Source organism: Corythoichthys intestinalis, chromosome 19 (assembly GCF_030265065.1).
Source record: "Corythoichthys intestinalis isolate RoL2023-P3 chromosome 19, ASM3026506v1, whole genome shotgun sequence".
In the NCBI taxonomy this organism is placed as follows: Eukaryota; Metazoa; Chordata; class Actinopteri; order Syngnathiformes; family Syngnathidae; genus Corythoichthys; species Corythoichthys intestinalis.
Genome location: NC_080413.1, coordinates 23640619 through 23657352, shown reverse-complemented (window position 1 = coordinate 23657352; position 16734 = coordinate 23640619). Strand labels below are relative to the sequence as shown.

Genomic DNA, 16734 nt, shown 5'->3' with positions numbered 1-16734 from the left:
ACCTGACACGAAAAAAATAAAAATAAAACAATTGGAAAAAATGGACATGTATATACCGTTTCATTGCAAATCAGTATTATGGTGATCATACTAAATATTTTTTTCTGTGCACATATGAGGTAAATATCGCTGCCACGAAGCCTCCTTATAGTGACAGTTCTTTGCCCCCTTCATTGCCGTCACGCGACCGCAGCTCAGCTTTTGCTTGCTTCGTAGCTACCCGTGTTTTAAATTACTGTAAATTTGATAGTATGTGGTAATAAGTAGTCGCGAGTCTGTTGAGAAAAGTAGTACACTAAACCATGCTCGCTAGATTTGTGTGGTGTTTTTGTCTTTTTGAGCTGCATTTGATAGGCTCCACGTTAACAAATATGTGACAAAGTCCTTTCCTTTCATTTTTTGATTCGTTCACCGCATATTCATTACTGGGAAGTCAAGTTAGCAGCAAGCTAGGTCAGGAACCGGAGGACCGAGTCACTGAACGGGAAGTGACAAAACTCAGTCTTGCCCCCCTGCCTGCTCGCTGGCTGCTCATTGGCCACACGTGGAAGTGAGTGACATACGCCCTGATTCTGTTTCCGGTCCCTCCCCTGCCCGCGATGAGGCTGGCGTCTGATTGGTCGTGTGCGATGTCAGAAGACGCTGCCGCTTGCTCAACGCCCTCCCACGCAGTGAACAAGCACCAACTTCATAGAACGAATCAGTGCAGATGGTGATTAGTTCGATCTCGTTCACCCAAACAATTCGTTCAAAAAGAACGAATCGTTCGCGACCGATACAACACTACTACAGACCTCCGTATAGTTGCAAATATATATAAAAATGATGTCAATCGTTTTTGCTGTAAAGGTTTTGTTTGTGCTGCTTTCGTTTTAAAGATATTTACAATTCTTATATAGGTAAATTTGAGGTCAGCTAGGTTTTGTAGATACAGTATCAGGCTTTTATTGAGATATTAATTTCGAGTGGGGACGTCACTCGTTTAGCTTCCCGCGGCTAATGGATTAGAACGAACGTAGCACAAACGAATGGCAACACTTCGGGACCATTTTGGAGTAAATCAGGGGCTAAGAGTGACGTCATCACTCGAAAGTAACATCTCAGGCCCCCCGATTGACTTCAAAATGGACCCGAATTTGTTTGTGTTATGATCGTGCTAGTTGTTTGGACACCCCTCTGTTATTGATCGATTCGGTACGCTCCCTTAGCCGCGGGAGCTAAGCTAAGGAATGTCACCACCCGAAATTAATAAAAGCATTGCAAATATCTCTAAAAGCAGCACAAACAAAACTTTTAAACGACAAACGATGGACATCATTTTTGTATAAATTTGCGTCTGATGGGGGGGGTGTAACTTCACGGATGTCTGTAGAGATGGTCACAAAGCACATATAGCAATATAAAAAGTGTCGTCCTTTACTTCTGCATCATCCACTTGTCGTGCTGCGGGATTTTGCTGTTGTGTTGTGGCAATTGGGGTTCATACTTTTGCCAGTTTGCAATCGCGCTTTAGGAATTGGGGATCGTGATGTAGCAGTTTGCGTTCGTGCTTTTTTCGTTTGCAAAGTCTTTGCAATTGGGGTGCGTGCTTTTGCAGTTACGCTTTAGGAATTGGGGATCGTGTTGTGGCAGTTTGCATTCGTGCATTTTTCTTCTGCAAAGCGTTTGCAATTGGGGTTTGTGCTTTATCTATTTGCAAAGTGTTTGGACTTTGCATTTCGCCGGACACCTCTCAGCCACCGTAGTGAAGCGCTTTGAGGTCCTTAAAAAGGTGGAAAGGCGCAATACAAGTGTAACTCTGGGTGAATACTAGTGCAGGAGACAGCAGGCAGGAGAGAGGCACGGCTGCATCTGAGCCGAAATAACCCAGTTTTAAATGGATTTTTTTACATATAAAAAAAAGGCCAATACCGATATATGTGAAATTTCCAAATACTGGCGCTGAAATAGGTCTCTTTCTATAGACCCTACTCACCTACGTCACAAAATGACGTGTCGCTGTATCCGGCCGCCATATTGTCCGTATTTTTTAGACTTATTCTCATTGTTTTCAATTAGTCGGGCAGGTTATAGAGCAATTCATGGAAGCCCCGGTGTTATCTGACGCTGTAAACTCATTGGATGCGTTGCATAAAAGGCGTTATGTGGAAAAGTTTTAGTTTCTCCATTCACCAGATCCATATTTGATGCCTAAATCGATGTTTTTCGACCCGCTGTCTTCGCCGTCTTTGCCTGACGTCTGCTGGCTACCCTGAAATTTACAACTATCTTGTCCACACAAAATCAGCCTATTCTCATGAAAGTTTGAAAAACTTTAAGAGCTTGGAGGCTTATAAATACTTCGTTGCTGGTTGGGTGAAACAGGTCCTCGTCCACGAAAATTCGGCAGGAATCTATCGTGTGCTCAGGAAGGTGAGTTACGAAATTTTCAATTCAAAATCTTTTGTTTTTGCTAACATCCACTGTCAAGTCTAATGTATTTCATGTCATTTGTCAATGGAGCTAGGGCTTTTAATGTTTATATGGTTTAGCGATAGCACTCTCACTACATACATATATAATATGTAATAAATATGAAGTGCGATAGCACTACTCCAGATTGTCCCTAGTTGAATTTATTTTTTGGCTTTTGACCTCAATAGTGAAATGGTAAATTAATTGTATGACAACTGTCTGATTATCCCCTTATTATTATATATTTTCAGGTAGTTCATTCACAACGTCTGAGTGTATGTTGTCGGCGATTAGCCTAGCAATGATCTTAATTGTGGTTGTCAGCCCAAAACCCTCTAAATATATATTAAATGCATCTTACCAGATATAAAATGACTACTACATAATCTGTGGTAGTCGTTTGGAGCCCAGTTTTCTCGTCGAATTGCAGCAGTCAATCTCGGTCTCCTCTCCGGGTCTCTCGGAATACGGTAAAACTTCAAGTCTCTCCGTCTATCTTCTCTGTTTTTGCAACCGACCGCCACACACGACTTCACCATTTTGATTAGGAATGTTAACGAGCAGAAAAACACGCCATAATAGGAGGAATTTACGAAGCGCTAATGCATTAACATTACGAGTATACGGACAACATGGCGCGGGGGCGTGGCTGTGACATCACTTGAGTAGGGTCTATATTATATACTTACTGAACATGCCCTCCAGTCTGACAAAACAGCAGATGTAGCTGTCAAAGTCAATGTTGAGGTGTTGGTCCGCATAGCGCATGGCAATGATGTCATATAGCTGTTTGTTCAGATGTAGGCCTTTGAGAGCAAAAAATAGCACAATGTTGAAATTGTAGTGTAACCACATTATATTACATATCAACACATCATTCAGCTGCCTTAATAATAATAAACAGGAGGATTTTTACAATCCTGCCCACCTGCATCATTAACAGCGTTTCTCATTTCAAAACTGCTGATGGAGCCAGTTTGTTCCTTGTCATAACCTTTAAAGATAACCTGCAAACACACGGGAAATAAAAATCTGCTTTTTAAGTTGTATAATCAAATTAAAATGAATATGAACATACATGCCATTGCTTGATTTTCCTCCACAAGTGTTTAAATTCCTGGAGATTTAGTTTCCCTGTCCCATCTGTCTGGAATTTGGCTTGGTTATGAGAAAAGAACTGTGAGGGGGAAAAATTCTTCTATTTATTACTAACTAGTAGTAGAAACTACCTATCATAAATGCCATCCTACACAGCAACAAAACACTAGTTTTGTCTTTTTGTAATACTGTATTAAAAATGAGACCAAGATAAATAATTTCAAAACGTTTTCGTTTAAGGATACTATGATTGGTGTGTTTACCCATCATACACAGTTACATTTGCAGTTTGTGTTCCACCCATCAAATCACTGTAATTTACAATCTCTGTGTAAAATGTTAAAACACAAAGTTTATACAAGCACATTGACATTATCTGAGATCAAATTTTGAAGGAAAAAAAAACAATGCTTGAAGATTTATAAAAAAATAAATAAATAAATAAATAAATCCCCCAAAAATCTGGATACCCTAAACTGGAACCAAATACCTATGTTTAAAAAAAAATCACTCTCCTGTTAAAAACCCTTTGAACCTTTTTTCTGTTTCAGAATCCTCATATTAATATATTTTAACTGATTTTGAGGCCATTTGTTGACTAATTGCCTCAAACAGAAACTCATTCTTCCTCTTGCCCACCCCTTCCTTCCACCAAGTTTTAAAACTATGCGAGACAGAGACCCACACAGATTCATGTGAATTAGAGTGTGATGGGTCACATTTATGCTCGAAGGTGTTTGAAAGTTATATCAAGATTTTTTTTAGTCGGCAAAAAAAATATTTGTACATAATTTGCCTTACAAAGGTGGGTAGTAATGCGTTACATTTACTGTACTTGGAGTAGATTTACCAAACAATACTTTTTACTTGAGTAGATTTGAGAAGAAGCACTACTCGTACTCCACTACTTTGGGCTACACTACAGTAGTACGTTTCATCTATTTTTAGATATTGACTTTTATTTTTGCCAGATGCCGACAGTGGCTGTCTCAGTTTTACCAATTAGACGTTGCAACAATAACCACCTGACTCCATTATACCAATCAGAGATATCAGAGGCAACAATGTTTTTTCTCCACTAGAGGGCACTCATGCTCTTTGGACGGGTCGTTTTTCGTAGTGTTGTTCTGGTCTGAATTAGATGACTTTTTGTTTCGTCTTTTTGGCCTAATATGGTCATGTAATAGGTTATAGTACAGTTTAATTACAATGGGGCAAATACTTATTTAGTCAACCAACAATCGTGCAAGTTTTCCCACTTAAAAATATGAGAGAGGCCTGTAATTGTCAACATGGGTAAACCTCAACCATGAGAGACAGAATGGGGGGGGGGGGTTAACAGAAAATGACATTGTTTGATTTTTTAAAATAATTTATTCGCAAATCATGGTGGAAAATAAGTATTTGGTCAATACCAAAAGTTAATCGCAATACTTTGTTATGTACCCTTTGTTGGCAGTAACGGAGGCCAAATGTTTTCTGTAACTCTTCACAAGCTTTTCACATACTTTTACTGGTATTTTGGCCCATTCCTCCATGCAGATCTCCTCTAGAGTAGTGATGTTTTGGGGCTGTCTTTGGGCAACACAGACTTTCAACTCCCACCTCACCCCGTGGCGTCAAAATGATAAGAACGGTGAGCAAAAATCCCAGAACCACACGGGGGGACCGAGTGAATGACCTACAGAGAGCTGGGACCACAGTAACAAAGGCTACTATCAGTAACTCAATGCGCCGCCAGGGACTCAAATCCTGCCCCGCCAGACGTGTCGCCCTGCTGAAGAAAGTACACGTCCAGGCCCGTCTGCGGTTCGCTAGAGAGCATTTTGATGATCCAGAAGAGGACTGGTAGAAACACAGGTTCTTGTGTTTTGAGGAAAAAGAATACTGAATCGCACCATACCCACTGTGAAGCATGGGGGTGGAAACATCATGCTTTGGGGCTAGTTTTCTGCAAAGGGACCAGGACGACTGATCTGTGTAAAGGAAAGAATGAATGGGGCCATGTATCGAGAGATTTTGAGTGAAAATCTCCATCTGCAAGGGCATTGAAAATGAGACGTGGCTAGGTCTTTCAGCATGACAATGATCCCAAACACACAGCCAGGGCAACAAAGGTTTTAAGGTCCTGGAGTGGGCTAGCCAGTCTCCAGATCTCAACCCCATAGAAAATCTGCGGAGGGAGTTGAAAGTCCGTGTTGCCCAACGAAAGCCCCAAAACATCACTGCTCTAGAGGAGATCTGCATGGAGGAATGGGCCAAAATACCAGCAACAGTGTGTGAAAAGAAGAGTTACAGAAACGTTTGGCCTCCGTTATTGCCAACAAAGGGTACATAACAAAGTATTGAGATGAACTTTTGATATTGACCAAATACTTATTTTCCACCATGATTTGTGAATAAATTCTTTAAAAATCAAACAATGTGATTTTCTGTTGGTTTTTTTTTCTCCACATTCTGTCTCTCATGGTTGAGGTTTACCTATGTTGACAATTAGAGGCCTCTCTAATATTTTCAAGCGGGAGAACTTGCACAATTAGTGGTTGACTAAATACTTATTTGCCCCACTGTGTAACAGTTCATATATATGAAGTGCTGAGAAAAAAATATACCATTTATTAAAAAAAAATAAAAATCTGACATTGTAAGCAGTTACTCAGAATGTTACTCATCATTTGAGTATTCTTTTCACCGAATACTTTTTTTTTTGTACTTGAGTGAATTTTTGGATGACTACTTTAATTTTTACTTGAGTAATTTTATTTAGAAGTAACACTACTCTTATTTGAGTAAAATCTTTGGCTACTCTATCCACCTCTGGTCACTTACTTCTACGATATATTACAACACAGTCTGGGGGCCATAAATCAAATAGCCACTGCAGTCATTATGACACATAACATCAGCATAATGCAAGGATACATCCATCAGGGCAATCATACTGCGGCACGTCTCCAAACTGAAACCCTCAGTTTTCTTTTCATGCACTGTGGAGGGGAAAAAAAAGAAGCTTGACTGATGGTCCACTCTTAAATGGTCTTGATGTAATTGGACTCACATTTGGAGACCACATTCTTCATTACGGTCTGGAGTTCATTGGCACAGATTTGCATATCCTGGCAGGACGGATGATTGATGGATTAAATACAACACTCGAGTCTGGAATAAAGTTTGTTTACATACCTCGCCAGCTATTTGTTTGTAGATAACGCGGAACTGTTTCTCCTCTTCAGTTTCCTCCTCAGGCTGAAGGAGTTTTTTCTGTCAATGCGAAAATATAAACTTGAGCTAAGATTTCTAACTACTGTAACAGTGGTGTAATGTAACGAAGTAAAAATACTCGGTTAATATACTTAGGTACATTTTGTGTATTTGTACTCGAGTAAAGTAACTTTTGTTTACTTTTTGGGTTTTTCAATGATCAATAACTAACAACTAAACTAATTGACCATTAGAGGCAGCAACACGAATACAAGCAAGATTCGGCAGGTGAACAAGATATTGATCTATAAAAACCAACAGTGAGAGCAGTGTGCCTTCAGATGGGTGCTGCACACTCTTGTACAGTAGGTGGCAGTATGCACCTGATAGCTAAATGTTGGAGTTTTTGAGTTTGCTAAGCTATTGCTTACAGTGCAAGCAATGTTAGTGTTTTTTTTTTTCATTCTGCACAGTTTTAATAAATCCGAGCAGTCAATGAATTTTGTAGTTCTTATTGTTTTTCTTTCGACTTTTCCCATAAGGGGTCGCCACGGCGAATCAGTTGTCTCCATCTAACCCTGTCCTCTGCGCCCTCTGCTCTCACACCAACTACCTTCATGTCCTCTTTAACTCCATCCATGAACCTCCTCTTTGGTCGTCCTCAAGACCTCCTGCCTGGCATATGGAAATTCAGCATCCTTTTGCTAATATACTCACTATCTCTCCTCTGGACATGCCCAAACCATCTCAGTCTAGCCTCTCTGACTTTATCTCCAATCATCTAACATGCGCTGTCCCTCTGATATGCTTTTTCCTGATTGAATCCATCCTGGTCACTCCCAAAGAGAACCTCAGCTTCTTCATCTCTGCCACCTCCAGCTCTCCAAGAAACTCAAGATTTCCTATAACGCTGTGTACAACTCCCTTCAGAGAGCAGCACAAACAAGATCTAACTAGAGTAGAAAGAGAAGCGGGAGGCCCCGCTGCACAACCAAGCAAGAAGACAAGTACATAAGTGTCTATAGTTTGAGAAATCGATGCCTCGCAGGTTAAATACTACCCGTAAAACCCCAGTGTCAATGTCGAAGAGACGTCTGCTGGCTTTCAAGGCAGCGTGGGAAAAAAAAGCCACATATGAAACAGGTTAATAAAAGGAAACGATTAATATGGGCAAAAGAACATAGACATTGAACAGAGGAAGATTGGGAAAAAAATGTTATGGACGGACGAATCATAGTTTGAGGTGTTTGGACTTTGGATCAAAGAGAAGAACATTTGTGAGATGCAGAACAACTGAAGAGATGCTGAAGGAGTGCCTGATGTCATCTGTCAACCATGGTGAAGGTTGTGTGATGGTCTGGGGTTGCTTTGTTGCTGGTAAAGTGGGAGATTTGTACAAGGTCAACGGGATTTTAAATAAGGAAGGCTATCACTCCATTTTGCAACGCCATGCCATACCCTGTGGACAATGCTCGATTGGAGTCTATTTCATCCTACAACATGACATTGACCCAAAGCACACCTCCAAATTATGCAGGAACTATTTAGGAAAGAAGCAGGCAGCTGTGATTCTATCTGTAATGGAGTGGCCAACACAGATCAACAAATCTCAAACCCATTCAGCTGTTGTGGGAGCAGCTTGACCGTATGGTACGCACAAAGTGCCCATCAAGCCAATCCAACTTGTGGGAGGTGCTTCTGGAAGCGTAGAATGAAGTTTCTCTTATCTTCTTTCTCCTCAACAAATTAACAGCTAGTACACCATAGGTCTGAAAAGCTGTAATTGTTGCAAAATGAAAATTCTTTGATAAAAGCAAAGTTTGAAGGAGAAAATTAATATTTAAAATCCTAATTTCTAACCTTGTCAATATCTTGACTCTATTTTCTATTCATTTTGTAACTCATTCGAAAAATAAAAGTCTGAGTTCTGAAGGAAAACACAATTGTCTGGGTGACCCCAAAAAGCCTCGGCTTCCCGTCTGAAGCTGCTGCCCCCGCGAACCGACCTCTGATAAGCGGGAGAAAGTACATGGATGGATTCCTGTTGATATTGAGTCACTTCCTTTTCAGTAACTCAAAATCAACCAGAAGTGACCTGCCGATGCCCCAAAATCAACAGCAAGTGACCCATGAATACCTCAACAGGAATAGGAATTATGTTTGTGTATGCATGTGTATCGAGTTCTAAAGGGTGTATCTGAGATCTGAAGAGAGCTAAAAAAAAATTCAGATTTTTTGGAGTACTTTGGTTTCACTTTCGTAGGTCTACGACCTCAGAAAAGAGTAGTCCATGTAAACCACCACAGGGCCTGTTTGAGGAATATATATATATATGTATATATACATACATATATATATATTAGGGCTGTCAAAATTATCGCGTTAACACGCGGTAATTAATTTTTTAAAATTAATCACGTTAAAATATTTCACGCAATTAACGCACATGCCCCGCTCAGATTAAAATGACAGCAGTGTAATGTCCGCTTGTTACATGTTTTTTGGCGCCCTCTGCTGGCGCTTGGGTCCAAATGACTTTATGGGTTTGGGGAGTGAGCGTGGTGTAATGACGTCAACAATGGCGAGCTACTAGTTTATTTTTTGATTGAAAATTTTACAAATTTTCATCAAACGAAAACATTAAGAGAGGTTTTAATATAAAATTTCTAAAATTTGTACAAAAATGATCTTTTAAGAACTACAAGTTTTTCTATCCATGGATCGCTTTAAGAGAATGTTAATGTTAATGCCATCATGTTGATTTATTGTTACAATAAACAAATAAAGTACTTATGTACCGTATGTTGAATGTATATATCCGTCTTGTGTCTTATCTTTTTGTTCCAACAATAATTTACAGAAAAATATGGCATATTTTATAAATGGTTTGAATTGCGATTAATTACGATTAATTAATTTTTAAGCTGTAATTAACTCGATTAAAAATTTCAATCGTTTGACAGCCCTAACGTGTATATATATATATATATAATATATATATATATATAATATATAATATATATATAATATATAATATATATTTACACACACACACACAGTGGTACCTCTACATACGAAGTTAATAATTTCATAAGTAAGTTAATAAGTTTCAGGACCTTTCAAGTCGAAATGGTCGTATGTCGCGCAGAATTTTCCCATAAGAATACATTATAATTTTATTAATTCATTCCACAGCTCGAAAACTTAAACTAAATCCTTCGATAAATACTGCTGGTACAATTACAAATGGCAATTACACAAAGCCAAACAAATAAATTATAAATAAAAATCATAATAATTATTCTTATTATTATAATTCCTATTATAATGTAACTAATTGGGTTCTAATGTGGTGGATGTGTTTTACGTGCGATGCTACCGTGACAGAGTGAGAAAGGTGCAGTAGAGATTTTCGAATTTATAAAGACTAGTAAACAGAGGTCAAAGGAGGACCAAAGGAGACCTTCTACGGCTGTATTGTCGAGCCAGTTCACGGATGCGCACACCACGCTCATTTTTCTATTATTTCCATCTTCATTTCAATTGTAAACGTCACCTCTTTTCTTTTTTCACCCCCTGCCCCCACCTTCCTGGAACCCGTGTTTTCGCTCACAAGAAAATCCGCCGTGCGTCCGTCTTGCGGGAAAATTTAGAAACTTCGGCGCTGTCATAAATCGTCATATTTTATGGGGTTATATTGCTGACACTATTCTGAGCGAGCAATAATGGAAATTGAGCAAAAATAACCTAGATTTCAAGCACAAAAAACTATATTGAGCGAGCAGTTAAAGATTTTAAGCGAGCAATCGTAGATTTTGAGCACAGAAAATAATATTGAGCAAAAAAAAATCTACTCTGTGCCGCTCAATTCCCCCCTCCTGCTCTCGCTACATATCTCGACTCCGCTCAGTTCCCCCCTCCTGCTCGCGCTCCGTATCTCAACTCCTCTGCTCGTCGGTTTCTTTTCTCTGCGCGCTGAGTTGAGCACATGCGTCACCAACGTGTCACGAAGCCAACCAATCAGAGAGCTGGCGGTATTTCCGACGAGCAGACGAGTCAAGATTAGAGATGGACGATATCAGTGATTTTGGATTCGATCCGATACCAAGTAATACCAAGGCCAAATATTGCGATCCCAATCCGATATCGAAACTGGAAGTTCATAATATATTATATATATGTATCATATATATATATATATATATTTATAGTGCCTTGCAAAAGTATTCGGCCCCCTTGAATCTTGCAACCTTTCGCCACATTTCAGGCTTCAAACATAAAGATATGGAATTTAATTTTTTTGTCAAGAATCAACAAAAGTGGGACACAATCGTGAAGTGGAACAACATTTATTGGATAATTTAAACTTTTTTAACAAATAAAAAACTGAAAAGTGGGGCGTGCAATATTATTCGGCCCCTTTACTTTCAGTGCAGCAAACTCACTCCAGAAGTTCAGTGAGGATCTCGGAATGATCCAATGTTGTCCTAAATGACCGATGATGATAAATAGAATCCACCTGTGTGTAATCAAGTCTCCATATAAATGCACCTGCTCTGTGATAGTCTCAGGGTTCTGTTTAAAGTGCAGAGAGCATTATGAAAACCAAGGAACACACCAGGCAGGTCCGAGATACTGTTGTGGAGAAGTTTAAAGCCGGATTTGGATACAAAAAGATTTCCCAAGCTTTAAACATCTCAAGGAGCACTGTGCAAGCCATCATATTGAAATGGAAGGAGCATCAGACCACTGCAAATCTACCAAGACCCGGCCATCCTTCCAAACTTTCTTCTCAAACAAGGAGAAAACTGATCAGAGATGCAGCCAAGAGGCCTATGACCACTCTGGATGAACTGCAGAGATCTACAGCTGAGGTGGGAGAGTCTGTCCATAGGACAACAATCAGTCGTACACTGCACAAATCTGGCCTTTATGGAAGAGTGGCAAGAAGAAAGCCATTTCTCAAAGATATCCCTAAAAAGTCTCGTTTAAAGTTTGCCACAAGCCACCTGGGAGACACACCAAACATGTGGAAGAAGGTGCTCTGGTCAGATGAAACCAAAATTGAACTTTTTGGCCACAATGCAAAATGATATGTTTGGCGTAAAAGCAACACAGCTCATCACCCTGAACACACCATCCCCACTGTCAAACATGGTGGTGGCAGCATCATGGTTTGGGCCTGCTTTTCTTCAGCAGGGACAGGGAAGATGGTTAAAATTGACGGGAAGATGGATGCAGCCAAATACAGGAACATTCTGGAAGAAAACCTGTTGGTATCTGCACAAGACCTGAGACTGGGACGGAGATTTATCTTCCAACAGGACAATGATCCAAAACATAAAGCCAAATCTACAATGGAATGGTTCAAAAATAAACGTATCCAGGTGTTAGAATGGCCAAGTCAAAGTCCAGACCTGAATCCAATCGAGAATCTGTGGAAAGAGCTGAAGACTGCTGTTCACAAACACTCTCCATCCAACCTCACTGAGCTCGAGCTGTTTTGCAAGGAAGAATGGGCAAGAATGTCAGTCTCTCGATGTGCAAAACTGATAGAAACATACCCCAAGCGCTACAAAGTATTAACGCAAGGGGGCCGAATAATATTGCACGTCCCACTTTTCAGTTTTTTATTTGTTAAAAAAGTTTAAATTATCCAATAAAGTTTGTTCCACTTCACGATTGTGTCCCACTTGTTGTTGATTCTTGACAAAAAATTAAAATTTTATATCTTTATGTTTGAAGCCTGAAATGTGGCGAAAGGTTGCAAGGTTCAAGGGGGCCGAATACTTTTGCAAGGCACTGTATATATATATATATATATATATATATATATATATATATAGACAACCCTGCAGTGTTCTCAGCCATTCTGATGATATCTAATGTACAACTACATCAAGCACTCAAAAACTATTAAGTCTCTTTGTGTCAAATATGCTTTGCAATGGAAAACTGCTGCTTTTAATAACGAGCAAAGCAGTTTCCCTCAAACTCACAAACCAATCCATCAACAACAAACTCGGATTAGTCAGTCTCACTCTTTAACCATGACCCTTAAATTCATATGCACAGAACATTTCCCTGCTACACGTTGTATTTGATCAAATTTTAATCTACCTAAATTAAATATTTTTGATCTAATTAAAGAACGAATTAATAGTAGCATGTTACCGCCCTCAAATGGTAGATCACTAGAAACAAATCCAATAATCAATAGTCACTTTCCGTTTTTGAATTTTATTTTACTAACACAATTTTCAAACAGATTTTGAAAAAATAAATAAATAAAATAAATAAATTAATTAAATAAAACAGATCTTGAAATAATTGAAACAGACCTTTAACAAAATAAAAATAAGTAGCAACAAAACATAAGAAATCAAGCATTTAATTGTTTGTAACATAAAAAAATATGGAAAAACATTTCATGAAAAAATAAAAGTATGAAACATAAATTCACAAGAAACAATAATAAATGAATAAGAAATAATAAAAAGGTTAAGTAAGAAATTAGGCGTGAGAGGGGCGGAGGAAAAGCATGCTGTTCGACACAGGATAGGGACGTGAATGGGGGCGAGAGCACACGCCGGTGCACTGCTTATGTGTGTGCACTGCTTACGTGCGTGTAGAATGCGAAAGGGAAAAGTAGTACAAAAAGTGTGCACAAGAATACACCCAAAAATTGACAAAGAAAACATAATATATTAGTTCCAGATATTGATACTTTTGCTTAGGGATCAATACCTAAAATTTAATACACTGGATCGAAATATTGATATTTTGGTATCGATCCGTCCATCCCTACAACTTAGCGCGCAGAGAAAAGAAACCGACGAGCAGAGGAGTTGAGATACGGAGCAAGAGCAGGAGGGGGGAACTGAGCGGCACAGTGTAGATTTTTTTTGCTCAATATTATTTTCTGTGCTCAAAATCTACGATTGCTCGCTTAAAATCTTTAACTGCTCGCTCAATATAGTTGTTTTGTGCTCAAAATCTAGGTTATTTTTGCTTAATTTCCATTATTGCTCGCTCAGAATAGTGTCAGCAATATAACCCCATAGTATTTCAAGCATGTCGTCGGATGTAGGAACAAACGGCGTGTCAAAGTCAGATGTCGAAAGCTCGTGTGTCGAAGCGATCGTATGTCGAGCTAACACTGTATTACATTTTTGCATTGGGAGAAAATACTTTTAAATTCTAAAGCAAGTACTTTTGTACTTGAGTAATTTTTTCCCTTAGATACTTGTACTTTTACGTATTTTTTGCACCTGTATCTGTACTTTTAAGTTAAAAAAAAAAAAAGAAAAAGAGTACTTAACCCACCACTGGCACTGTACAATATATCTCTGAATAATGTACTGTATGTGCTAAACTACTTGCTGCACCTTTTCAATCTATTGATACTAATGTACTACAACACGACAAACCTTACCATACTATTACTAAGGTTACTGTGTACTGTTCAGTATGTAAACATAATTTGCAAGTTGAAGAGAACTTGAGCGCATTAGGAAAAAAAAAAACAGGTGTTGGAGTCGCTTGAGATGAGCTGGCAGTAAGGTCAATTCTGTTGTCCCAGTGACGTTATTTGATCCACTCTAGATTATATTTCAGAGCCATAAATTACACAAATTTTAGAAGGATTATGCCCGGATACTCGATGCATGGAAACTAAGGACTCAACTGCTTTAGTAGAAAACAAAATAACATTACTTTAGGTGTCTTCTTCTCCCCTTGAATGCCGTCATGCAAGATTTCTTTGTTGGCAAATGCTCGATCGGACACATACACAATAGGCTGAAGGGGGGAAAAAAAAAATCATTCAGGTGTTAACTTGTAGTTAATGTGTCATTATAGCAGGTTTTATCTGATTAGCAGTAAACTTTAGTAGTGCAAGCATGCATTACCTTGTCCTTCCTTTTCTTGCCTTGCTGATGACCATTAAGACAATGATGGGAAGATGATACATTAGTTGTGATCGTGAAATAACAATGATCCGAAATTATTGTGTGGAGAGATACACAGTACTACCATGGGCAATGATATTGGGACAGGCCTTAGAAAATTGGTGAATAGTGGATGTGGAGGGAAATTAAATGTTTCTTAATTTGCAAATCACATAGGTGTAAAATCAAGGAGTCCCAATATTTTTGTCATCGTAGTCAAAAAATGGAAATGATACATATGAAAGTACAAGAAGGTATGGTAAACAATACAGTGGCGCCACCAGGGGGTGGCCACGGCCACCCCTATAAATTGATAGGCCACACCGCTTGCCAGTATATCGTTAAATTGTTGTAGCAATAGTTATGCATTTCATCCCAAATTAATGCATTTATTTTGTTTTGTTAAATGTAGGGCTGTCAAATGTATCGCGTTACCGGGCCGTAATTATTATTTTTTTATTAATCACGTGAAAATAATTATCGCAATTAACGCATTCGCGATACGACTCATTCACGCATTGCCGCAAACAGCCTACAATGGCGCCGTTTTACTTATATACAGAGATAAGAGGCAGTGTCAAGTGAGTGGAGTAGATACAAGCATTCATTGGGGCCGTGCTTTCAATTGGCAAAAGCCTTGTCATCTCTCCCACAGCAACTATAAATATTGTGGGATGTGACGTGGGGAAGAATGACAGGAGTTGATCTCTTTCTTGACACCCTGTAGTGGACCCGACGCAGAGAATATATAGCATTTGCAGCCACCACACACAGTCATGGTTGCACCACTTCCCATCATGCACTTGGGCAGAACAGTTAAGTCACTACGGTATCATTTACTGAAAGCTCAACAAATACACTAGATGGCAATATTTAGTCACAATATACAAACTCACATTCATCCTTTAAGAATTACAAGTCTTTCTACCTGTGGATCCCTTTCGCAGAAATAATGTTAATCATGTTAATGCCATCTTGTGGATTTATTGTTATAATAAACAAATACAATACTTATGTACAGTATGTTGAATGTATATATCTGTCTTTTCATTCCAACAATAATTTACAGAAAAATATGGCATATTTTAGAGAAGGTTTGAATTGCGATTAATTATGATTAATTAATTTCTAAGCTGTGATTAACTCAACAAAAATTTTTAATCATTTGACAGCCCTAGTTAAATGTATACCTTATGCCTAATATATACATAACACAATAAAACAGAATTGTTGTGGAACTCAAAATGTTGACTGGACAGTTATGGACTATGCACATTAAATCATTAGTACCATCAAATATTACACAATACACCAAAGTATATCAGTAGCCTTGTCCTTAAGTCTTTCTCATCGTTTTCCCTTGATCTTTTTACTGCAATAATATAATAAAAACCTGAAATTATGGCTTTTAGTTTTGGCCACCCCAAGATTTTAAGTGGCCCATCTGGCCACCCCTATGAAAAATTTCTGGAGGCGCCACTGAAACAATATTAAAATATATCCAACTACACTGAATTGAAACCTTGCATTATTCACTGCATTGTTATGTCGAACAGCACTATAGCCGCAATTATGAGACAAACCCGGGTTTGATCCGTCCCGATTGTGTTCTCAGCTTCCCTGTCGAGATCACAGAAATAGAAACATTCATTCATATGAACTTGATGCCAACGTAGTCTCCAACGAATGGCGAGTATTCTTACTCTGAGGTGCTCCTGTTCTCTGAGAAGACTCTCAGAATGAACTGACCATCCTGATGAGGCTCAAATGTGGTGGGGACAATGACGTATTCTCCTGGCGGCAGCCTGACACGCTCTGTGATTTCGCGTAGGTTCATGTAATGTTTGCATTTAGCTTTGGAGGCATTGTACAGGAAGAAATCCTTCTGGAGATGTCGATTTCGGCCACACAGCTGTGGTATGAAAAAAGAATCGTCCAATGTTTCATGTATTTTTATACACTTTGTGTACCTGAACCTGGTTTATACTTGAAGATTCAATATACTGTCATTAGATGGGAAATTAAAAGCTAA

General features: G+C 38.8%; 1 protein-coding gene across 3 annotated transcripts in view; it reads right to left on the bottom strand.

Annotated features, from left to right (window-relative positions):
• capn3b (calpain 3b) overlaps positions 1 to 16734 on the bottom strand; it is a 35719-nt gene that overhangs the window by 3516 nt on the left and 15469 nt on the right. For 2 of the 3 annotated variants that reach the window (XM_057822647.1, XM_057822648.1), the window contains exons 12-21: positions 16406 to 16614; positions 16286 to 16322; positions 14664 to 14687; positions 14470 to 14553; positions 6736 to 6813; positions 6611 to 6668; positions 6475 to 6539; positions 3533 to 3601; positions 3383 to 3461; positions 3144 to 3260 (exon numbers count right to left, since the gene is read on the bottom strand). In XM_057822647.1, coding sequence (XP_057678630.1) covers positions 3144 to 3260; positions 3383 to 3461; positions 3533 to 3601; positions 6475 to 6539; positions 6611 to 6668; positions 6736 to 6813; positions 14470 to 14553; positions 14664 to 14687; positions 16286 to 16322; positions 16406 to 16614 — 820 coding nt within the window. Of the gene's footprint in view, positions 1 to 3143; positions 3261 to 3382; positions 3462 to 3532; positions 3602 to 6474; positions 6540 to 6610; positions 6669 to 6735; positions 6814 to 14469; positions 14554 to 14663; positions 14688 to 16285; positions 16323 to 16405; positions 16615 to 16734 lie in introns of those variants that run through there. The other variant, XR_009061487.1, reaches the window with a different exon arrangement.